The 24,603-nt window shown below is 46.9% G+C and overlaps 1 protein-coding gene across 3 annotated transcripts in view; it reads left to right on the top strand.

The window, feature by feature from the left end:
* The window catches only part of Mtt (mangetout), a 109,075-nt gene extending 85,320 nt beyond the window's left edge, over positions 1 to 23,755 (top strand). For 2 of the 3 annotated variants that reach the window (XM_077675981.1, XM_077675980.1), the window contains exon 9: positions 23,194 to 23,330. Coding sequence is in view for 1 of the 3 variants with exons in the window: in XM_077675979.1 (XP_077532105.1) it covers positions 23,194 to 23,342 (149 nt within the window). In the remaining 2 variants the exon portion in view is untranslated. Of the gene's footprint in view, positions 1 to 23,193 lie in introns of all 3 variants that reach the window. The other variant, XM_077675979.1, reaches the window with a different exon arrangement.
* Positions 23,756 to 24,603: the final 848 nt, after the last annotated feature.

Genomic DNA, 24,603 nt, shown 5'->3' with positions numbered 1-24,603 from the left:
AAGGCCCAACCACATGCAGCGTACTTTCGGCGTTTTCAAGCGTCGACGCGCGTCAGCCCACTTCTTCAAAAATGCATGGCGACGCGAGCCGACGCCCGAGCAACGCCGATGCCTATGTTCGCCAGATGTCGGTGTCGACGCAGCGCAAGAAACCATCAGAAAGCGGGCCGGAGCGTCCGGGTTTTCTGTCCGTCTCGTGGTTTGGGGCCATTCCTGTCAACAGAAAACAATCAATTTCTTTTTAACTTGCCCTAATCGGCTGTCTTGAGACAAATTGCAAGCTATTTCTGCTCGAAAGCGCTCATTCATTCGTGGCTTGCTTGGCTTTCATGGGGGAGATCGATGATTTCCGATAGCTTTTTGCGAGTTAAATAAGGGATCTCTGGCTACGTCGCTTGCGTATTAGCATGAAGGGTCTTTTTTACAAGATCAGTGCGTGACGAGCAAGCTTTATCAAAACGAGAATTATAGTGGTGCATTCCATTCCATTTCGCGGCTACTGTGGCTTGCGTATGAGAGATCGGGGATGTGCGATAGCTTTTCTTGACCCAAATAAGGGAGCTTTGGTTACATTCCTTGTAGCACTATCATAATTGGCCCGCGTCAGAGATTGGTGCGTAACAAACAAGCGGCATCACTGTCCAAATTTCTTAAATACGGCCAAAACAAAACACACCCGACAATATTCGTTGGCAGCCCAGCTTGGTACACCGAATATTTGGCCTCTGCCATGCCTCCTGGCATAGTGGAGAGGTTAAGAGTTCGGCTTCTTTTGAATGTCCATGGTTCGAATCTTGGCAAATTATCCCTGCTTTTTTTTTTTTTTTTTTGCGGTGAGAGATTGATCAGCTTCTTTTTACAGAGTAAAAAGTGCCAGAGTACCTTGCCTTTTAATCTACAAGTGACGTTCGACTCAAACCTCAGTAGCAAGGCAGTGCTGAAATTTGTTTTGCTAACGCTTATGAAGAAGTTCGTACATAACATCAAGGTATAGCACCAAGTTGCAAGGAAATAAATTGTTCGAAATGTGTTTTTGATTAGCAAGCTCCCTTATATTGTTCAGATTTGACGGTGATAACTTGAAATACATTTTGCAGGATTTCAAAATTGGCCCGCAAGCATTCGTAGCAATGAATGAAGTAAGGCAAGTGTATTTTTTATGGCAAATCTAGGGTCTTTATTACTGCTTTTAAGCAATCGAAAATAACAGCTCAGAAACGATCAAAAATAACTTTAAAGGGATGGCAGAGCTCATACAAACGTGTCCACCAACGCACGTCGACGCAGCGGCTGACGCGGTCTCATGCGGTTACTCGCCCTTTCCTGCGTGTCCGCGCGGTGCCACCGAACGACGCTGACGCTCGCGCGACGTGTGATTTCGCGTCCATGTGGTTAGGGCTTAACGCGCCGGAGCCGCCGCCGCCGCGACTAAATTGGATTGGACTAGATTGGATTGGACTAAATTGCATTGGATTGGATTGGAAATTGTTTTAGCAGCAGTAAGTAAGCATGATAATCAGCTAATCCTAGACAACCAGGAAACCTAAGGATAACCAGCTGAACCTTAGCTCACGCTACGTGTAACGTGGCATAGCCGAGCTAAGCCACTGCTAATTTTTTGTCCATGACTGCCCCGCGCCCTGTTGTTCCGAGAATGAGGACGCTCATGCTCTCTCGGCACATGTCCAAAATACCCACGACCTGTTGGCGACTGACAATCAGATATCTTCTGCTCACAGTGCTGCTAAACCTGCGCTATGGCACCACCCGGACACCCGTGTGGCTAGCGAAAATTGTCCACTGCACTTCCTTCCTCCAAATTTGCGAAGAACGACATCTCTCCGCCCGCCTCTGCCGTCCCTCCCTCTTCGCTGATCCCCGTTTCGCAACATGCTGTTTGCCAGAAACCGCGGAGCGCTTATTCATTGCTTGCCACACCGAAGAGTGTCGTCATCTTCCACGGGCCCTGAAAATGCCTCAGGTCACCGAACTTTTACTGGCATTCCCGCACAGCGCAAGTCTGGCGCCTTGATTTTAACAATTTGATGCCACTTCCCCTGTTTCTCTCTGTCCCCTTTGGACACAAAAAAAATATTTTTTGCTCTCCCTACAGTATCTGTATCCACTTTTTTTATTTAGGCCTTCCTATTATTTTTATAATTGTCCCATTTGCCTCGCACTAACAAACCACCGCTCATTTGGAAGGCAGTGGTTGTTCCTAAATCCTCTCTCTCTCTCTCTCTCTCTCTCTCTCTCTCTCTCTCTCTCTCTCTCTCTCTCTCTCTCTCTCTCTCTCTCTCTCTCTCTCTCTCTCTCTCTCTCATTTTGGGGCCAGTGTACACACCATTTATGTGTACGGAAAGGCCCAATGGAGCAGAAAAGGCAACTTTGGCATCAATGAGACCGAACTGTTAGGCACGACATTTATGCGCCCACTTTAGCAGAATTCTACGTTTACGGTGTTGTGGATTCACACTTTATGTAATTAGATTGTTTCATTGGAAATTAATTGCAGGGGATCAGGAAGCAAAGAAATAAGTCTTTTTTATGCTACAGTGCGAGAAGCATACTTATCAATTCCCACATTGCTCTGTGCTACGAAATTTTGGAGATGACAAAACAAGAAAGATGCCTTTGTGTGGCAGTTACGGCAACAGTAGAGGCTTTGTAGTCACTGCTCCTACTTCGGCTTCCTTGCTGTGCTCTACCCTTTCTTCTTAGTCGTATAACCTTGTTTGTGCGGTGAATGCCTCATTTATCACCTAAACATGGGGCTTAAAAAGAAAGTCAGCAGCGTAGGAGAGGGCAAACGCAAGCTGAGGACAAGGAAGACGAAAAAGTGAACGCGGCTCTCAGCGTTTAGTATGAAATAAAAATAAAAATAAGTTTTTTCGAATTTTAGCCGGAAATACCAGTAGGCCACGAATATACATTGAAATGTTTCGATTTGGATACCCAAGTTTCCTTTATTATGTGTCAAAATCCGTTATACCACACTCGTACGGTAGCTCCACGGCGCCTTAGACGTGGTTTTCATTGCAGTGTGTTTAGCCCCCGGCATAGTACACACTAATATAACGCCTTAACCACTGCGAAATTGTTATTCGTGCAGTAAGCAAATACTAAACCTCTTTCTCCCAAACCTCTCAGATTTGCTTCAAGGTTCAAACTACTTTTTCTTGTACAACACGAATGGCAGTGAGTGGACGCAGCGCGACGAGGTACGGTATAAAATGAATAGATTTATGGCAAAGCTCGCTACTACAATCATCACAAGAGTTGATGTTATAACCCTTCACGGGCTCTCAAACATAACGACACCAGAAATAATGTCCTAAATAGACAACGAAATTCATCCCACGGGGTTTATAGGAGCAGTAATGGAGCTGAACGCGAACATTCGAGGCGAAGCGAAAAATTCAAAAAAGCCATCTCCGCGCTATGAGGAAATGCGGCGAGCGCCGCTTGCGTGACATCGCTCCACAAATCTCCCTGCCCACGAATATATGACACGGGCTGTGTCCGCACTCCCTATTTCAGCACGCCCGTTGATGTCCGACACGCAGCCGCGCTCGGAGAGCGTGCATCGCGCCGTTGCACGCATCAACGCATTAAATGACCATCGCTCGCTCTCTACACCACTGTGTGGAGAACGCGGCGCACCAGAGGGTGGAGAGCGGCCTTCATAAGGGCCCGCGCAGTAGCACTTTTCGCTGAAAACAAACCGTTGCAAAATGTCTCTCATTGAAACGTATTCGACAGACCCGTTTCTAAAGGGGTAGCGGCGGACTCGTCGCAAGTTCGGTGAAAAAACTGCGCTTTGGCGTGCAGTGGCGCCCCAGAAAACAGTCGTAAAACCGCGAGTCGATGGGAGTGAGTGCATTTGGACCAAACCGACGAGCTAAAAGAACAAAATTGGTCGCTTGTTTTATTGCTTCCGCGTAAATGACATCGAAAGACCGTAGGGTTTTCACTTCCCGCCACGTAAGTCTCTCCTTTTCTCCTCTTATATCCTTCGCGTTCTTGCCGTCTAACGCTCATCGCAGGAGGTACAGTGGATGTATTCGCGTTAAGCTAGTGGTTTAGCTCGCGGAGTTATCTCCGCGTTTTTTGACGTTTTACGCTAATTTAAGTACTGATCGACGGAGAGAGAGAGAGAGAGAGAGAGAGAGAGAGAGAGAGAGAGAGAGAGAGAGAGAGAGAGAGAGAGAGAGAGAGAGAGAGAGAGAGAGAGAGAGAGAGAGAGAGAGAGAGAGAGAGAGAGAGAGAGAGAGAGAGAGAGAACTCTTTAAAGTGGGCTGGAGAGGTCAGCTCTGCTAGCGGAAGTGCTGGCTACGCCAGATGGGGATAATTTCAATGCAGCGGAATGAATGTGAGAGATTGGGAAGGCAACAATTAGAGAGAAAACAAGTTAAATAAAAAATGGCACGCAAGAAAATGCAAGGGGAAAAACTCTAAATAATGTTAAGTAAAAAAGTAGAGCGAATGGTGCCCAGGAAGCGCAGAGCGCCTAAGAACAAAAAGGAGAAAAATCGCATACATGATGACGCAAACGCGTACAGATGTAGCCATGCGCACAATGCAAGAATTACAAAGTTTTGTCTAGTCCAGAATACCGCAAGAAACGCAGCCGAATTTTCGTCCCTAAAGACGCGTCATTATCCTTGGCCCAGGGTCCAAGAAAGTGACACAACTGAAGCCTCGCTCCACGTCGTACACGAGGCAGGCAGCTAGCCGCTGTTGCTCGCGCACCTGCAAATCGCGGGCAGATACACAAGTTCTCGGGAGTCTCGCGACTGATTTGAACAAAAAGTAGCGTCTTCATTGTGTACAGTCGGAAGGGAAATATTTGTGTTGGTTTCATTGAATGCTAAAGTGTTGGGCGACGTTACGGCGCCGCCTGGGCGACAAGTGGTTGATTCGAGGCACAGACAGACAGACAGACAGACAGACAGACAGACAGACAGACAGACAGACATAAGAACAGACAGAAAGACAGACAGATGGATGGACGAACGGACGGACGGTCGGACAGGCCGACAGTAAGACAGATGGACGGACGGGCAGACATACGTACATACATGCGTACGTACAGCCACAAGCAAAAGTTTCCGGACCAGAAAAATGCCAATTTTAGGCTATTTCTCTTCCGGTAGCAGCCCGACAAACTGCCATGTGCATGCCAGATGTCGTGACGTTACTGAAGTAATGAAAAATACCGAACATACTACCCCGGGCTGCCGTGCGGCAGAGAAATAACCCAAAATTGCTGCTTTCGTGGTCCGTAAACTTTTGCTCTTAGGTGTTCATTAATGTAAGTATGTATTAATGTATGTATGTATATGTGTATGTGTGTATGTTTGTATGTATGTATGTATGTTCGGATCCTACCCGGCGGCATTTCTTTCTCCACATTTTTTCTTTCTTTCCAAATTCTTCATCTGTTTCAATCCCCTACTACATTCTACAAACAGCCGCGCCGGTAGCGTAGTGGTCATCGCATAAGGCGCGTATTCTGGAGGTCGTGGGTTCGGGTCTCACCCGGGGGCATTTTTCTCCACATTCTTTCTTTCCAAATTCTTCATCTGTTTCAATGACCTACAACATTCCCCCCTTTGCTTTCTGGGGCATTCTTGGCTGCCAACCCTTATTTCTGTGTGTGTGTGTGTGTGTGTGTGTGTGTGTGTGTGTGTGTGTGTGTGTGTGTGTGGTGTGTGTGTGTGTGTGTGTGTGTGTGTGTGGGTGTGGTGTGTGTGTGTGTAGATGTATGTATGTATGTATGTATGTATGTATGTATGTATGTATGTATGTATGTCGTTACGTATGTATACATGCCGTTACGCGGTGGGAGTTCAAAAGACAAGAGCCATGATGGATGAGGCGATAATTTAACAGGCGGCCATGACTGCACAAACATCGGGGGTGTGCTCACTCGCTTCCTCTTCTTCTTCGGAAACGGGTTAGCATGGCGCAGGGCGTCACTGACAACTTCTTACTTCTCCTAGCAACACATTCACGCACACTCGCACACACACGCAAACACACACACGCGCGCACACACACACACACACACACACACACACACACATACACGCACGCACGCACGCACGCACACACGCACACACGCACGCACACACACACACACACACACACACACACACAGAGAGAGAGAGAGAGAGAGAGAGAGAGAGAGAGAGAGAGAGAGAGAGAGAGAGAGAGAGAGAGAGAGAGAGACAGCGCGCAGCCCACGCGTTCACTGCACCCCTCATTTTCACCACGGTCTGCGCGCAAGGGGCGGAACCCCGTAGCGGCATCTTCATCATCGTCAAAACTCCATCATCGTCACCGCACCGCGCGTGGCCTCGGCACGTACGCCCGAGCCGCACAGAACGTCGTGGCTGCCGCGCTGCTCGGCTGCTACTCACGGGCGCCCTCCGATTGGCGGACCCGCGTGCCCGCTTCAGCACAAGGGTAAATGAATACCACATTGACCGGTCACATCGTCCGTCTTGTGCGTGTATATATAATATAATATATATATATATATATAAGACAGAAATAAGAATTGGCAGTCAAGAAGACCTCGGAAAGCAAAGCTCCCCTTTGTTTTCCGAGGTCGTCTTGACTGCCCATTCTTATTTCTGTCTTATTTTCAACGAGCCCCTCATTTCCTATTCTGATTCGCTATATATATATATATATATATATATATATATATATATATATATATATATATATATATATATATATATATATATATATATATATATATATATATGCTATTAAGATGTTTGTTGAAGTTTTCAATGTGCTGCCGCTACTGGCTTCAAAGTTTCTAAGCTTCCTCTACCAAACCTTACGAAGTGGCGCAGGGCACAGTAAACAGCGGTTTTGCAAGAGAAAAAGAACACCTAGGCTCTCGACAGAGCAAGCCTAGCGAGCAAGGAATGTGGAGAAAAATAAAAAATGCGACAGTTGGCAAGTAGGGTGTCGGGCACTCAACGCCGCATTTCCACCCATGTCGCGTACATGTAGAGAGCCGTCGTAAGTGCCAGTGGGAAGCAATGAAGACGTAAAACGGTAGTGAGAACAGTACGCAAAGGAAAAATCTCTTCTGGGAAGTTAAAAACGGAATAGAAAATTGAACTGTATTAGCGACCCTCAAGGAGCAGCAGAGAGGCGGTATAACTCGACATCGCGAAAGGCGCAGCAGACTGCAGACGCCTTATGTAAAGTGGGCGGGCAAGTTTTTATATGCGAAGCACATCTTCGCAGATTCCGGGCTGCTTTCTTTCGGTGAATCGATTTTTCTGCCTCCGCTTTTCTGTCGACGCTTTCTTTGGAGTCAGTTTTAAGTCTTGGCTTTTTTGAAGCCGAGTTCATGCATTTCGAGTACAAATTTTTGTATACGCTGCAAGAAACCGCAGTGCTTAAAAACCCAAATAATAATAATATGCGTACAAAGTTGACCGGCGCACTACTGTCGGTAAGAAGCAAACAAATAATACGGGTGGTATTGCTAAAGCATTCCATTTTGTTTCAAGCTATCCGATCGACTATGCCTAATGGTAGGTCTAACGTGATCATGTCATGTCCTGTTGCTACAGTGCATCCATCCCTGGTGGCACTGAAAACTTTGCCTTATGACGGTTTGTACCGTTTTATTAGGGGCGAAGCTTCGTAGGACTCGGGCTGTCGGCGTCCCATGTCGTCGCAGTACCATGTAGTCACGGTACTGAAACACCGAGACACTCGTTTTTCAACGCCTGGCGCTAGAACGCTTCGAACTTCAAAGACAAGATACTTTTACAGCAAAGCTGTACACCTCTATCCCCCATGTTTTCATCTCCGTGGGCAAAAACGCCAAGGCGCCGAGAATACACTTATACACTGCATGCTTCACCCCTCCCCAGGTTTCACGGCAGTGGTGATGGCCCGTTTTTTTTTCTCTTGTAACGACGACTGAGATGCTTGGCCAATAGCCTCGTTTAGCACTACACATGCGCTATTAGCGTAAACCCACGTTTGTAATTGCCATGCTCAGAGTTCTCCAATAAGCCTCCAGTGATGCGGTTGTGTCCCTTCAACGTTATGAAGGGCATGGATCTAACCACGTGAATGTGACTTTTATTACAGTTCCCCAGGGCTGTCTGCTGTATCATGACTGTATTTCATCGATGTAAATTGTATTGGATCTTGGTTGCCCAAACGTTTTCCTGCTTAGCACACTGCTGTACTAAAGAGTTATTTGGAGCTACACAATGCGTCCATCTGGAGAGCCCGACGGTGCATTGTAGGGATACATACAAGCTTAAATTCATGGAGGCCTCCTTAGTCGGGTTCCTTCGGACTACGAATGATATTCGCATTATAAGCGCGGCTTCTAATAACTTTATAGAAAGAAAAAATACACATTTCAGTGGTTCTGTTTTACAACGACCCTTGAACCTTTCAACAGTGGGCGTGAGGAGTTGAGGAGACCGAGTATGTATGTATGTATTTATTGCACAAAAACAAGAAAGGAAGGTCCACCAACAGGCGTAAATTGTCTCGCCTAGGGGCGGACACCGGAACGCCTGCTGGTGTGGGGGAGGTGGGATAGGGAGGAAAGAGTACATAGGAATAGGGGGATAGGGTAGAGGGCTAACATAAATATATGAAACATGGGCAAGAATAACCTATATACAACGTTGGGTGAAAGAGAAAAAAAAAACACACACACAAAAAAAGGAAACACTAGACAAATAAATAAATATCAAAATACAGGACACGAAGGAGTAGGACACCTGCACACTTACACACACGCACTCACACACCCACACACACACACACAGGAATTCTACCCTAACAGCTACACTCCACTGCGACCCGGGCAGTTACGTAGAGTTGTAGCTTAGTGCATTGTGGAGCCCCGAGGCCCCCAGGTATGCTGTTGTACAAGTTGTACGAATATCAAATTCGCCAAGGATTTTTTCCAACCGTAAGAATTATGCTTAAGGTTCAAAGGAGCTTGCTGCGACCACCAATGAGCAAGAATATCGCAGAAAAGTAGTGTGTACTTGCTTCTTCATAGCGAAAATCAACACACCAGATCCGAACCAAACACCTGCTTAACAGCAAATATTGGGGAGAAGGAGTCAAGGTGACTTCGTTAACTGTGTCAACAAGGCAAGGTTCGGAACGAAACTGCGGAGGTTATACGCTGTCTGCTTGTACTGATTCCCTGAAAGGGAAAACGCAGAATTCGAGAAATAGCTCAGCTAACGAAAGCGCGACGCTCCGAATATGCACTCCTAATTTTATAATTTAGCACGACGCAATTTTTTGTCCTGCCTTACAGCCCCTGTTCCACCGATTTTTTTAATTCTTCAGATAATCCGATCACGGATTCAGGACAGTCAACAGCACCATGAAGTTCAGACGCATTTATTCTATGCGTAAGAGAGTGAGCTTACCTACGACATACCTCTAAGTGCAGTTTCCCCAGGAAAATTGTAAGATTACGAACGCATGCTCAACCTTATATTTCTTTTTTGTATCACGTCACGCGATGAACATTCATGAAGGTTACCGATTTTAAATATTATTAAAAGGGGACGCTTAAATTTGCATCTTTTTTCGGCATGTTATTGCAGCTCGGGAATTGAGTTTGGTGCCGTATCTGTCTCCAACGATTGTAATTCAGCCTAAGCTAAGTTGACGTAAAGGACGGGAGTGTTACTGTCCATTTCCGCCCATGTTGGCCGCAGGATGCGAAATATTGGCTACTCAGTCACAAGAACCTCTGTATCCCATCTTGCTTCCAGTTTCAGCCGCACGAAATTTTTAGAATGAAGGATAAGTTTAAGGTTCGTACTGTGTGCCTCATCTGTAGTCCTTGTTTTTTTTTTTCTTTTTTTTTTTCCTGTGCGGCAGCAGTAATTACGTGCAAAAGCTATGTTTACAACGACCAAGAAACCTTTCAGAATGAGTGCCGCACACAAAGCCCTTTTGAAGTCAGCATTACTACTATGCATAAATGCATTGTTAGGAACACATCTTTCCGAGGGCAATATTGATAGTCATATATAATGTTTAAAGCCCCTGGGACCTCTTAATAAAACGTACACCCTGTTAGGCCCCTTTACAGCTGTCGTCAGTACTGTAGTACAATGTACTGATGGGAAGGTGTTTTCATGGCAACAAAACCAGTCTCATATCCATATACGAAGGACCTCTAAAAACATTTCCATAAAACACCGTGTGTCGCATTAAAGCCCGTTTGAGTTCGGCTTCATCAGTGTACGCAAATGGATCGCTGGGAAGACATTTCTATTGTGAATAAGAGAAACGTGGCTTGAGAGGGCAGGGGGCCTAGCTCGTCCCTTGGGCGCGGGCAGTGTTTTCTTTGCCACTGAATCGATCGGGCGACTGCGTATTCTTCTCCGTTGCTTCCACAAAGCGTTTCTCAGGGGCAATATTAGCAGACATTATGAATGTATGAAGGCTCTAAGTCCTCGTAAGACTCCATACATCCCTGCGGAGAGCAGCGCATTACGTTACATAGCACAATGTAATTCAGATGGAAGTAGCCATATAGTGCTTACGTATTCAAAAGAGCAATTACGTAAGTGAATAACTTACGTGCTACCAAAGAGTTACTTGAAGCTGCTAGTGCTGATCAGGGACGCATAAAATCAGCACTGGTGAGTAGCTTAATAGCTCATCAAACTTCCGTACTCCTCGAAGTCTCACTACACGCATTCAATTCATTTCAATTCATTTCAATTGAATTCGATTCCTCGTTTTCCTTTGGGAGGAAATTCAAATCTCTCCAGCTCTTCCCTCCCCTCCCGCACACTCCCACATATATGCTTGCACGTGCGACAAAGTTCAAGAAAACCAGCTGTAGTTACGCGGATTTCCATACAACCTGGTGGCGCACAAAATGCTGACGCAGGCTCGTGCTATTCTTGCGCTATTTTATGGAAGAATTTCGGTAAACAGAAAAAATTGTGAGAGCCAGATACGCTGACCACCGCGAAGCGTTTTAGGTTAACTACGGCTTTTTTTTTTCTGTGAGCTTCACTGATGGCACATAAAAGGTTATATATATGGGTCACCTTCGGAGAAAATGTGCGTCCGTTAGCTTTTGGCTGCTCTTCAGAATGACCTACTTAGTAGAAAAGGACCAAGGCTATAATAGAGCAGCAAAGAGGGAATGGACGGCCCTCGCAATTCTGTTTTTTTTTTTTTTTTTCGTCTAAATTTTCCGAACGCATTTACGGATCGTGGAGCGCGCGATCAACTTTGCCGGCCCGGGGGGCGCACCTCATCAACTTTTAGCGAACGCGAACCCTGGGTAGATGACGGGCGGGAAGAAATCGTTGGAGGCCCAACAAATTTCCATATGCAGATGATGCCATCATAGCGACGGAAAGCAGCAGCGATTTTGAGTGAATTTCGGGATAGCGAACGGGCAAATCACCGAACCGCGACCTGCACGGGCGCTTGCTCCCTCCTCTTACCGCCCGAAAGTCTCGCCAAGGGTGTTGCGCCTTTGCTGCGCAACAGCACCGGCGGCCATTTCGAGGAAAATGAACGAAGTTCCTCATAACGCCTGTGTCCTCAGTATGCGGCGTTCTATTGGAAAGGTAACGACTGCCAAACGAATACAGAGCCGGAGGCAGTGGAGCGGGTACTTTGCATACTTGAGCTCCCCGCCTAACAACCGAACGACGGGAACAGAGGCGTCGGGCGAGCGCTGAATGCACCGTACTAGGCACACGTGATGTGCAGTACGTGATGTCCGCAATTCCCCACATTTTGCGGAGTGTGGGGAAATAAGGCTTCATACAGGCTCGACCAACTTAACCGCGATAAGCATTAGGGAGCAGCCGGCCGTTACGCAGACGTGTGAGCTGGGGATGGATAGAGATAACAAGACGTAGTGGTATAGAATAAACGAGATACCTAATTGTAACTCTGCGCCTCAAATATGTAACTCATTATGTCTGCACCACTGGAAGACGACAGCCTGAGTTCACAGCGAAGTAAGTCTGAAAGTGCACATGAAAGTGACAATAACCAAATATCCAAGTAACCCGAGGTTTTCTAGTACACAAGATGCTAGGCCGCACCGTACTCTACCAGCGAAAACAGAAGGCAGCAACAAAAAAAAAAATGAGTAGGCCGAATGTGAGATAGGTCGTTCTGGAGAGAGGGCGCTCATATTTTGCCTTTTTGCCGTAATAGCCACGGCTCGAAGCCAGTCGTTCCGGACGTCAAAATAAGGCTAAAAATGTTGAAAACGACCTCTGTCCTGGCGGTACGTACGGCACGAAGGTTATTCCAAAGCAGTTAAAGAAAGGCACGCTGCGCTCCTGTATAGCGATGAAGGTGCATCTTCAGTTGTCATTTTTGCACAAAACCCATTTTCAGCCATTTGCGAAGTGCAATGAGCAACCATATTTTTCGCTCCATGTTTTACGCTATAAAACTGTTGCGCCTTACAGCTGCCCCTGTATAATGCCTAACGTATGAGTACTCACCGCAAAAACAAATTATCCGCTGGGGCCCACGCAGAAATTGACGGCCCTCCTGACGTATACGTTCCTCTCATCACGAGGCGCGGAGCTCTGATGGCGTATCAAGCATGCGCCGTTTCTTCCACGATTTTTTTTTTTTTTTTGTAGCGTGAGCTACACTGGCCGAGGTTGAGCAGTTTCACGTGGCTCCTGGAGAGCCGGGCTGCGCATGCACGAGGAACAGTGACGTCACACGGCGCACAGAACGTTGCTCGCTGCCCGGCGTCTCCCACACACCCCACGTGCCCAGCGTCTTCGCCGACCTCCGTTCCGCACGTGGCGGTGAGCCTGGTCCAGTTGATGATCATGCGAGGGGTGGCCGGGTGTGCAACCGATGGCTCGTGCGTCGCAGCAACACCGGCGTTCGCCTGTGGAACCAGCTTAGCACTGGGGCGATTGGTGACGTGGCGCCGGAGCCGCTTGATAACATGTGTCACATGATGTGTATACCGTGTGTGTGTGTGTGTCATTGAAGCAGCAGTAAGCATGATAATCAAGCTAATCCTAGACAACCAGGAAAGCTACGAATAACCAGCTGAACCTTAGCGCACGCTACGTATATCCTGGCATAGCCGAGCTAAGCCACCGCTATTTTTTTTTTTTGTTAAAGGACGCGAGTTTTGTGGCCATTTACTCCTCACGGCGTCGGGCCTTGTAGAACACACAATGCTCTCGCGTTCAGGTACGCGCCGTTCTCGCCACAGCTTTATTAACAGCGGAGCTGTTGTTACTGGCCATAAGTTCGCCGTTGCAGAAACAAAATACCAAAAAAATGGCGACCGCTTGTAAGCGCATGCCTCGCGGCGACCGCTGAGTCCCCGGCTCGCGCACTCGCTTTAACAAGAAAAGAAAGAAATCTCCAGCGCTGTTTTCAAGCGCTACCGCGCATCTAAAAAAAAAAAAAAAAAAAAGAAACTCCAGCGCTAGTGCTAGAGGTGAAAAGACACCCTGCTTGGGAGCGGTCACCGCGGCAACCGCATCCTCTAGAAACCATTATGGGTAATCGCATGGCTACGAGTGGGCCACTCGTTCCCGAGACGACTTGCAGATCCCGCAACCGCTGCCCCGAGTCGATGACGAAGAGCTGGTGGCACAATGCTGAGGATTAATTTGCATCCATCACTCGCCACGAAGAAGACGACGACCTCTTCGATGCATATGACGACGAGTACATAGCACCTTAACTACCCAAATAAACAACGATACTGAAATTTAAATATGCGTCTGGCAATATTCACCTACACCAGCTTCGCCATTCAAGTCTAGCGCGTGAGTGCAAACTTCCCTGAAAATTCTTTAGTTGAATTAAGGACCTTTGTGCCGTCAGCGCTGTGTGTCTTCGCATTTTGTTGTCTTTCTAACGTTGGTATGTGTAGGCTAACCCGTACACCATGGTTTGAGTGTTTTGAGAAGCTAAAATTTTCTCGAATGCGAGCATTTGCAGTACACGTCGAAAGACAGCATCTCTTAGACCTTTCACATCGGGAGAGGCCTTCGTCCTGCAGTGGACGTAAATGGGCGCATGAATGATTGAACGAATATATAAGAGACGATAGTCTTTCTTGGGCTACATAAACGCCAAAATTTGTGTCTGTCTGAAACCTCAAACATTTTTAAGGCTGAAATTAAGTGCAAAGCCAAAGTAGTAGTGTTCTCTTCCTTGAGAATACACGTTGGGTTAGCTTTTATTATGCAAAAAAAAGAAAGAAAAGAGCACGTTATAAATGAAGCTAAAGAGAGGCGAAATAAAAAAATACTAAAACAAAAAAATGGCGACGGCTTAGCTCAGCTAACCTTGGATATGCAAAAAAAAAAAGCTTGGCTTAGTCTGTTTGAGTCTTGCTTTCGCTTGGTTAACCTTTGATTTAGCTGCATTGCCGACCGCGTCTGAAAGCCGTTCGGTTCCGTGCAACGCTCACAGAAGGGGGCCGGGCGAACGCACCGTTCCTTTTCTCCGGGCGCGAGACGAGTCACGTTGCCCGAAACGACCCAGCGCCGCATGCATGGGAGGCTGCGGGGGTGGTCAACAGCGGGCGCCAACAGCCGAGCCCGCTGTTGGCGCCGCGATGCGCTTCGAGGGGTGTGTCGCCGGGGGTGTGTCTCCCGTCAAAAGGTGACCTTGCGCATCCTCCATGAAATCGCTGGCTTTGCTTTAAAAATGTCGAACACTCCTTTGTATTATTTGCCCACTGCGGCGGCTCTATTCACCAGCCGAAGCTGGTCTTCGAGGTCGGAGCTTGACAGCACTCTCTCCCCCTGCTCACAGAAAGAGCTTGAAGCTGGAGCTCGAACTTCGAGCAGAACGGAAACACAAGGTTCCAATAAATGGTGCGCGAGCAGTGCAAACGCGGGAAAATTGAATTGAATTGGGGAAACTTCCATTGCACTCAGCACGGGAGAAGTGAGAGGGGAGGTGAGAGGCGTGAGAGATGCGAGAGGAAGGAAAGAGAGGGAGTTACATGGCTGGGACGGCACAAAACTGTTTTCGACGACATTTGCAGCGAAACAAGGGTTTTTTTTTTTTTTTCGGGGCATCGTCTTAATCACCGTCATGACAGCGTTTCTCTAACTGCTGGTTGTGCGTGATTCCAAGTTGTACCCGTGTAACTAACCCAAACGAAACAATTCGTCGTATTCAAAGAGAGGAGGAGTAGGAGGAGGAGACAAACGTTTTATTGAGCGAAAAAAGGAAAATAAAATAGATAACGTAAATGAATTCTACATTTTTATTCACTTTCATCGTTTTCAGTAGGGCAATTAGGTTAGGCAATTCAGAGTTTGTGCTAGTGGTAACTTGCAGAGTGAATTTTCGTTATCCCTATCTAGACCGTAGCTATCGTCACGCTGTCACTAGCTGTTGGGAATACGCTGTTTATTCCGTGTCGTTAGGTTCTATGATTCAGTGTTTTCTGTGGAACCCTTCGTCCGATAGTAAAAACTAATACTGGTGCCACTAATTGGCTCACACATTAAGCTCAAACTCGATCTGCACAGGAATGAATGAAACTGTCATGCTGGCTTTTAGTCATTCCTCTGTTTTATTATGTGGCCTCCGAGCTTGCTGGAAGTGTGGAAGAAGGCGCTTGGTTCATCACAACGCAAATTTTCTGCCTAAAATCTTCATTTAGTAGTAGGGAACCCTCTACTTTGTAATAAAAAGGTATGTACTGCTCAATCGCAGTGGTGTTGCACTAAGGCAATTGCTAAGATTTTACTGCCGCTAGAATGCTCTTAAATGCGCTGACGTATTTATGACTTAGATCGGCCCAACTTCTGATTTTTTTTTTTTTTTTTTGGCTGGGTAACTGTTTTTAGCGACGTCGGTGGGGAAACGGCGGCTGCTGCCCATTCCCGAAGAATTCACGGCATCGAGGACTTGTGAACTCTTCGAACACGTTTTGGGCAGTAACGAGTAAATATGGCTTCCTCCGAAGTAAAACCACGGAATCTTCGTGCAAACAAAAGTTGTTTAAAAGACGGCATGGCTTTACAACTATACTCACAGATAGAGCACAAACTTTAGCCATTACGCACTCAGTACGTTTGCGAAAGAGCGAATGAATAGAGCATGGTCGTCTTAAATGTCCCTATACTAGTTTCACGGTGACAGCGTGGTTGGACAATGAAGCAAAACGACCGACTGACACAAATCACGACTGGCCTGGGCGCTGTACAGACGCGTGCAAAAAAAAAAAAAGAAGATTGTTTGAAATTTGCTTTAAGGACTGCAGTTTTATTTAGCAGACAAACCTGGGGCTGGCCGTTTCCCTGTGACTTTGTGGCGCTGTTGGAATGGGTAAAGATAGGTGGTTTCATGCTTTCTGTATTACAACTCTGCTGATAGATGTCCATGACACGAGCTGAGATAAAACTTTTCACGGTTATGTGGTGGTTTTAGCATTCCAACGTCATATAATATTTTGGATGGTTATAATAAAACATAATTTATAGCGTTTTACTGTAACCCTACTCCTCCAGTAGAAACCTGTGTATTGAGTGCAGACGGATATTCCTAATCGTTTGCAACCCATCTGTGTAATAAGCATGGCAATTAAATTTAATTCAGCATAATTGTGTTGATGTTTGAGAGGCGAATTATCATATGATTTGTTTTTGCATAATCCGGGGAAAAGACGAGTTACAGGAGTTTTCTGTAACCATGCTCTCGTCGTAGAAGTCCTCGTATTGACAGAAGATAGGAATTCTGAATCGTTTGCTACACAATGAAGAAACTAATTATGGTAAATAAATTAAACTTGGCGTGCTGATAGATTTGTCTTAGCGGCCAAGCTGATATTTGTTTTCTGATATCTACATTCACTCGAGGGCTACAGAGTGTTCGCGAACAGTTGGCTTCGCCGCAAAGCGTATTTTGTCTCACTTTTTCTACAGACGCCTGACACGATTGAGTCATTGGGGGTATGCATTACAGCTTCGCAAGAACGCTGCCGGTCAAGACCGCAAAGGCACAAAGGAAAAATGTCGAGAACGGGAGCTACTGGTTACGCAAGATCGTTCTCTACGTCATAAGCGCCCCCGCTCGTATTCGAGCCATGTCTTTGCGGGGGAGGTCACATGGGAGTTTAGGGCGAATGTATCTGTTTCTGCCGGGCAGCGTGTTTGTCACGGAGCATCGATGAAAACAAAATTCCACGCCGCGCAGTTCAAAGACTTGCTTTTGCGCTTGCCTTTCACTTGCATGAAGTCATGCGAAAGAACCTAAATATACTGCTCAGCTGGCCGTAGCAGTGGGAATCTTGAAAAAAAAACTGGGACAGTTGTAGTCTGGGTGAAGCCTAGGCATTATAGGATAGGACAGCGTGGCAGGAGGCTTGAGGGGTGGTAGGACGGAATGGATGAAAGAGGACGGACTGGTGAATGGGTTCAGTTCGTATTGACAAATCTGTTTTCGTGTGGTGGCCTGAAAGCTTACTTTTCCACATCAGGGGTCTTTGTGCGAAGAAGCCTGCTGTAAGGCTGCTGAGTATAAAAAATACTTGGTTGGTAGCGGGGATAACTGTCCAATAAACGCAGTGCCATGGGCTTGTACCAAACGTGCTTTACGGGATACAAAAGCTCTGATAGAGTAGCTGAAACACACAGGTCTAGACCAGTCGCTGTGAATAACTCGCCGTTTCTGTGCGCATCAAGTTCTTGAACATCATCGCCATCATCTTCATCCCGTCATCAACTGGCGTAGCAAGTTAAGCATTTTTACCTCGGCTAACATTGCCAGACTTCATTAAAGATCGTTCTATCTCTCTCTTTCTCTACATGGATATAAAAATGGGGTCGTCGCAGTCGACCCGTAAACAAAAAGAAGAAAATAAAAAAGGAAGAAAAGCAGCCGCGTCTGAAACTAACTAGGAGCAGCAATTGCACGGCGTTCCTTCCCAGTTGATACAACCGCTCTGAACGGGTTGGATGCTGCGAGACGTATTCCTTCAATTCCACCAAGAAAACTTAAGGTTGGTGAAATGGATAAATGCTGTAAGAATGCTTAGGTTTTAGTAGACATTGCCGAAATGTCAGTGTAATTCTTGTCATCAGCCTACGTAGTCTGCTTTAGTTCGGTGGCGATGTCGATTGCCCCTCGGAGACTTTCAGTAGCTCCTTCCCATCCTCTGACATATCGAATGGTTATCAGCATCTGCAGCTTTCCTCGCGAGCCTCCCACTCTTCCGCAGGTTATTTACTACGACAGCGGTGCTGCTTATGAACTTACCGTAGTTGCATGCGTGGAGACATTCAGTGGCACAATCGGCTTGTTTTACGGCCCACAAGTGACTACTTTCATATTGCAGCCTGGCTGCAAATGGGCAGATGGGCAGTTTAACATACCGCAGTGCCCGGGTTACCGTCCGAGGGCGCTCCATCCCACCACTAAAGGCGTAGTTGGGGTGCCGCTCGACGGCAGTCGAATTTGTATGTCTAGGCCGGGACGGAGCAGAGCGCCTGGCACAGAGGATTCGTCCGAGCTCTGTGATACGAAGGGCGTTGGCTCGAGTCCCATTTTTTTCCCATTTTTTGTTTCAGTTTAAGTTTCGATTGTAATTTTGATGTCTTAGGTTAGTTTTCGTTATTTTGAAATGATTGCCCTCTGTCCGCTACGTTAGGTTAGCTTGCGTTCCTTAGGTTAGGGAGAGCGAAGTAGTGTTCCACGCGACGGGTCGCAACAAAACTCCCCTGGACATCACTTTAGAGAAGTTTTTATGTTCCGTACGACGTAAAAACCCGCCGCGGTGGCTCAGTGGCTAAGGCGTTGCGCTGCTGAGAATTCTCGGCCGCGGCGGCCGCTTTTCTGATGTAGGCGAAAAGCAAAAACGCCCGTGTGTTCGAGATGTAGGCGCACGTTACAGATCCCCAGGTGGTCAAAAATTAATCCGGAGCCCTACACCACGGCGCGCCTCATTGCCTGCGTTGCGTCGGCGCGTTAAGCCCTGCAATCAAATCAATCAATGTTTCTTTGTGTAGCCACCTGGGAGTTTCCTGCTGACGCGGACACGAAAATATCCTTGGCTGGTTAGAGATGTACTGGTTTGCAGTAATACAGATTTGGTTCATTAGAAAGACTGCTTTGTTTCGATAACAATGATACTAATGTTATTGCGAACTTCGGAAAAATAATGGAGATATTACGGAAAACCGATGAAGCAATGCTTTCCGGCGGTTTCTGTATGACGTCACGGAATTTTGTTTGTGTGTTTGGCGGCCGCCGATTAAATCCGTCGCCAACATGACTGGGCGATCGTAGTGGGTTCCCTAGCTCCATTTGATCGGATTGCCGGGATTCTAACCTGCAGTTAACCTGATAGTTATGCTTTAGTACTGGCGTGCGTTACGTTTTATGCCACAGCAGCGCGAATTTTCAGTGTTTTCAATGTTTCTTGCGTTTTTGTGGCTAAAGATTCTCTTTGCCGCATGGAATGGGGCCGATCGAGTTGCCAAAGGCTCGTTCCTCTGAACTGAACAAAGTTTTAGTTTGTCTTCATGGCCCCTTTAGCACTACCCAATTACGTTCCTGTGGCAGTGCTGCAGAGGCCCGAGGGAACCGCCCCTTCTTTCCTCCGACAGAGCCCAGCCCATCATCGCGGAACGCGGAAAGCTGCGGAAACCTTCTCAAGGAGGATACACAACCCGAGAACAATGCCTGCTTCTACAAGCATAGCGCTGGAAGCTCTTGCCCACGGACACAAAATTTCTACGGAACCCCAGCCATATACAGCTTCGCTGTAATAAATCAAGTTCTGACTACGCCATCACAACTGACATATAGGTATAATCACGTTGTGGAAGTGGCCATGTCAACGTATGGACCCAAACAGCCTGCGTTGCGTCGGCGTGTTAAACCCCCACAATCAATCAATCACAATGATTAAAACACTTGCCATCGCTGCGCATATCATGTTGTTGTGGCAAGCATGAAAGGAATGTTTCAGAATATTTGCATGATAGCAAGCGTAGTATGTTAGGCACAAACAAAATTAAGATGAGTATTTTTCAATATGCGCAAAAGGCTGCGTTTTGGCAGCATAGATTTTTTTTTCCTTTGTCACTACGACGTATCGTTTTTTCTAAAAACAGGAGTAAAAGCAGAACCCTTACGTTTATCGCAAAAATAACGCTTTTAGCTAACGTTTGTTATTTATACAATCAATTTTTGCTTTTAGACACGTTTTGAGTACATAATGTACTTTAGCGATTGACGAAAAATACAAGAAGCGGAAACCTTATTCCAACTAAAAGGCGAAAAGATGGAAGCTGCTGTAGGTAGCGGGTGCGCTGCGGAGTCATCGCTGTAGTGATCTCCGGTAAATGGGTGTAAAATAGCGATTGTTTTCAGGATGCAGCTTAGCCTATTCCGGAGTTTTTTAGCACTTTGCATCTCGATAGCTCATACATCTATCTGCGGTCTGTTGAGAAAATTCGCACTGCATCCCTTAACTCTTACAGCCTTTTTGCATCCCTTGACTCTTACAGCTTCTTAAAGCCTGCGGCATCGGTGACGTCAAGTTTAAAACTGTAAATTCCCACACTTTTCATGATTTTTAAGGTTCACAGCGGCCAAGCTAATTCTGGGCTGCTAAGCGTGTTGTAGGGTGGGAAACATTGGACAACCTTGGCATCTCTAACGTGCGCTGAAGTCTCGGCACAGGGGCGCGTTGGTTTTTCGAGTTTTTTTCATTGGTTGGTTTTTCCGTTGGTTTTTCAAAAAAGGGCCACCACGGCCGGAATGCAACCCTTGTTCTTGGAACGAGCAGCCCAATGCCCTAGCCTTTGAGCAACTGCGGCGAGTTGAACGGTAGTTATAATAAAAAAATAATATTAAACTAGGCGAAGCTTTCGAGTAATTTTAGCGTCGAAATGTGTTGTTTTTTGAAGTACGTGTGCAACAACGCGAGTTGGGGCACTTTTTAGGCGCCCCACTTCTCATCGTGCCGTGTTTTCGAGAACGATGCATCTTTCCCAGTTGACTTTCTACTACAACAGCCATCGTTCGATGTCATGAAACATTGAAATGAGTTGAAATACCTTATTCACTCGCGTAATGATCGCACTTTTTTTTTTCAAAATAATGATGCGAATTTAGGGGTGCGTTCATTACGCGAGGTAGATTTTTCGCGAAAAACGTTTCACCGCAGAAAACGCAAGTTGCAGGTCAGAATGTTCACGATAAGTCTCATGAACATAATAAACATAACAAATAGAAACATAATAAAACTCCACCGACCACCGAATGACCACCGAGTGACGCAAAATGCAGTGTTTTCATTACGGAACGCGAGAGAATTACGGAATTACGGAACGCGCTGGAACGAGTTTGCCGCGAGGTGAGAACAGGTCGACCAATAAGTGGCATCTGCGGTCACAGTGTGGGACATCAAGACACGGCTGCCGAGGCAGCAAGCCGAGCGCGTTTTCTTGCATGTCTCGTGAGTACATTATGTGCATTTAGTGAGAGTTTCTTCCGCACCAATAATGAACTCATGCTTGCCGATATCGCTAATATCATCACGCCCGCGGAAATAACGTAGCCATGTCCGCTTTAAAAGAGGAGGAAACTAGAGTAAGCGCGACCATCGTCATCTAGACTTGGCATGCATACGACATATGGCTGCGGCAAGTTCAGGGTGCGATCATTGCGCGGGAAATAAAAAAAGTCATATTTTGACGACGAACTTCAGGGGTGAGATCATTACGCGAGTGCGATCATTATGCGAGTAAATACGGTAAATTTTATAACTTGCGTAACGTACATTATTTCAGTAATAAAACCACGTAAAAACTGAGAGAACGGCTTGACCTGTCCTACTTTTCTTTGGGCGACACAGATAAGCAGCACCCAAGTGCAAGGTATAGGGCAAAATCAGCGGAAGAGAAACACATAACCAACTATTTTTTTTAAATTGCCTCACCTATACAGCAACTGTGTTATGCAGTAGGAAAATTGAACAGAGAGGTCGAAATGAAATTCTGAAAGGGACGCGTGAAAGAAAAGAAAACCGCGACATGGGAGGAACGAGGTGTGAAAAAATTAAAAAAGGGAAAATTGGCTTTACGATTCTGGGCCAAACAGGAGAAATAATAAACACTTTGTGCGAAATAGCTGCGGATATGCTGTAGAGGAATACCTGTTCGTCTTGAAAATCGTTTAATGAAGTCGCTGGTCTGCATCTCAACATTCGATTTCTGTTGTTACTCGTTCAGAAACTCTGTGCTTTCCCGTTGTTCAGGAATATGGGTTCAGTACGCTGAGGAATGCTTTCTCTAGTACATCCAATACGTCCTCAAGACGGAAGCAAAATGCGGGAAATAGTGAACACGTTGAACGAGCCCACTGTCGACGTAGGCCCAACGAGTTCCGCAGTGTCGTGTTTTTCGCTCCAGGCGCTGGATTTCTGCACGACCTCTCTCTGCTGCTGGCGTTCTCCACCTCGGGCGTGAGAGGGCGAATAGGAGAAAAAGGATCAGGCTTTACGCACTGTCAGCGCGCTCCTTCTGCACGTTCGTTTCTTGTGCCCTTTTGCCTCCGGCGGGATACGGCCATCGGGTATCGGGTACCGTCGCAGCTCGAACGAACCGGCAGGAGGAAAATCAAATCGCAGCTTCGCGAGGATTTTAACTCACATTTTGCAGAAAGCTCTCTTGGAATAATTTTCGATATCTGCATGCCATCGTCTCTGGTTTAGAAACGACGTCAAGCCTGTCATTGTCAGGTACTCTGGGTAGTGCAGACAATAATTATAGCGTGCGGATCGATGCAGCTGCGAGTTGGAGTCGGTGCCGTGATCACCCGTTGCCACCGTAAAGGGAAAGTGTGCGCGTGGGTGAGGGAGGGCTATGTTTTCTCAGGTATTCCAACTTTTTTTTGCCTTCCTTCCCGCATTTTGCCTTTTTAGGTGGAACTGGAAATAAGTCTGCCGATGATGATGATGATGATGATGACGATGAGCATTATGGTGATAGTTATTTTTGTTGCTGTTTATGGTGACGATGGTAATGGTGATGGTGGTGGGGATGATGATTATGATGATAATAATGGTTGTGATTATGATTTTGATGGTGATGATTATGATGATGATGATGATGATGCTGATCGCCTGTTGTGTCACACCGTACCGTGCAGCCCTGGCCGCCGGGGTCCACGACGACCACCACCACTACCACCTCGAGCAAACCAAGCAGCGGCCGGCGGACGAGCCGGCTGAGGAGGCGGATGAGGCGGCGGAGGGGGAGGAGGAGGGGAAGGAGCGGGGGAACAAGACGTGCCAATAGCGCCCACTGCGGCCAGCCGCCGCCAGCGACGACGAAGCAGGCGCGCCGGGACCAGCTCTGACGACGGCGACAGCGCAGTGCGGACTGCAATAACCCTGCTGGGACCACAAGGGCGCCCTTCAGCCACCACGGCCGCCGCCGCCGCCGCTCTGTGATCACACTGCCGCGCAGAAGAAGATTGTATACTATTTCTACAGCATTCCTCTTCGCTCTCTTCTACACACGCGCCGCCGCATATATAAATATTCATATACCACAAATTATTATAAATATATTATATTATATATACATATACTACTATACACAGACACACGACACAGGAATCTACAACTGGTACTCATCATATCGTCTCCTCGGTTGTTGGTGCATTTATACATGCGGAATAAAGAGCCTACTGTTTATGTTTTCACAAACGCCGCCTGCCAGGTGTCTTGTCCCGGGGTCGCCTCCTCGCGTCTGCACCAAGCGCCTCGCGACGAGGGACCGCCCAAGGGTCGCCGCCTTCCACCAGGTGCGTATACTGGAATCGCCACCGTGTTGCCCAAGGAAACGCTGTTGAGCTACACAGCTCACAGGAACGTTTAAATCGCCAAATTTAATTCCTACGACCAAATCAGTCTTGTAGCCTCTTACGTGCGACCTGCCATCACAAACACGATCTGAGTGTGGGCATAAGGCAGAAGGTTGCCGCAATCTATAATGAAGATATTCTGCAGAAGCGTAAACTTAAAACCGAGAAAAACCAACCTCAGAAACGTAGGCGTGAGCTTTGTCCCGCGTGAGAGGGGCGTCCGATGTTCTTAACGGAAAAGCCGCGTCTCCAAAGACGTTCTATTACTGCAGGCGTTCTATATCACGTGGCGTTCAACGGTGCGAGCTTGAGCGACAAAGCCGGCATCCGAAATAGTCGACCGTAATAAAAAAATCCCGTACCATCTCCACTAACGTGAGACCTGAGGAGGGACGAAGCATGCAGCCAGTGTTTAAGTGTATTCTTGGCGCCTTGGCGTTTTTGCCCTGGGAGATGAAAACGTGGGGGTAGAGGTATACAGCGTTGCTGTAAGCAGAGTCTCGTGTCCTTGAAGCACGAAGCGTTCTAGCGCGAGGCGTTGGAAAACGAGTGTCCCGATGTGTTCTTTTAGTGCGCGTTTTTCCCACGGAGATAAAACTTTCCAGTTCGAGGCGTTGGAAAACGGGTGTCCCGGCGTGTTCTTTTAGTGCGCTTTACGTTCTAGAGCGAGGCGCTGTAAAACCAGTGGCC

This window comes from Haemaphysalis longicornis, unplaced genomic scaffold (assembly GCF_048455015.1).
Source record: "Haemaphysalis longicornis isolate Haplotype H1 unplaced genomic scaffold, Haemaphysalis longicornis Haplotype H1 scaffold_7, whole genome shotgun sequence".
Lineage (NCBI taxonomy): Eukaryota > Metazoa > Arthropoda > Arachnida > Ixodida > Ixodidae > Haemaphysalis > Haemaphysalis longicornis.
Note: the sequence above shows the minus strand (reverse complement) of the source record. Positions and strands in the feature narration are given on the sequence as shown.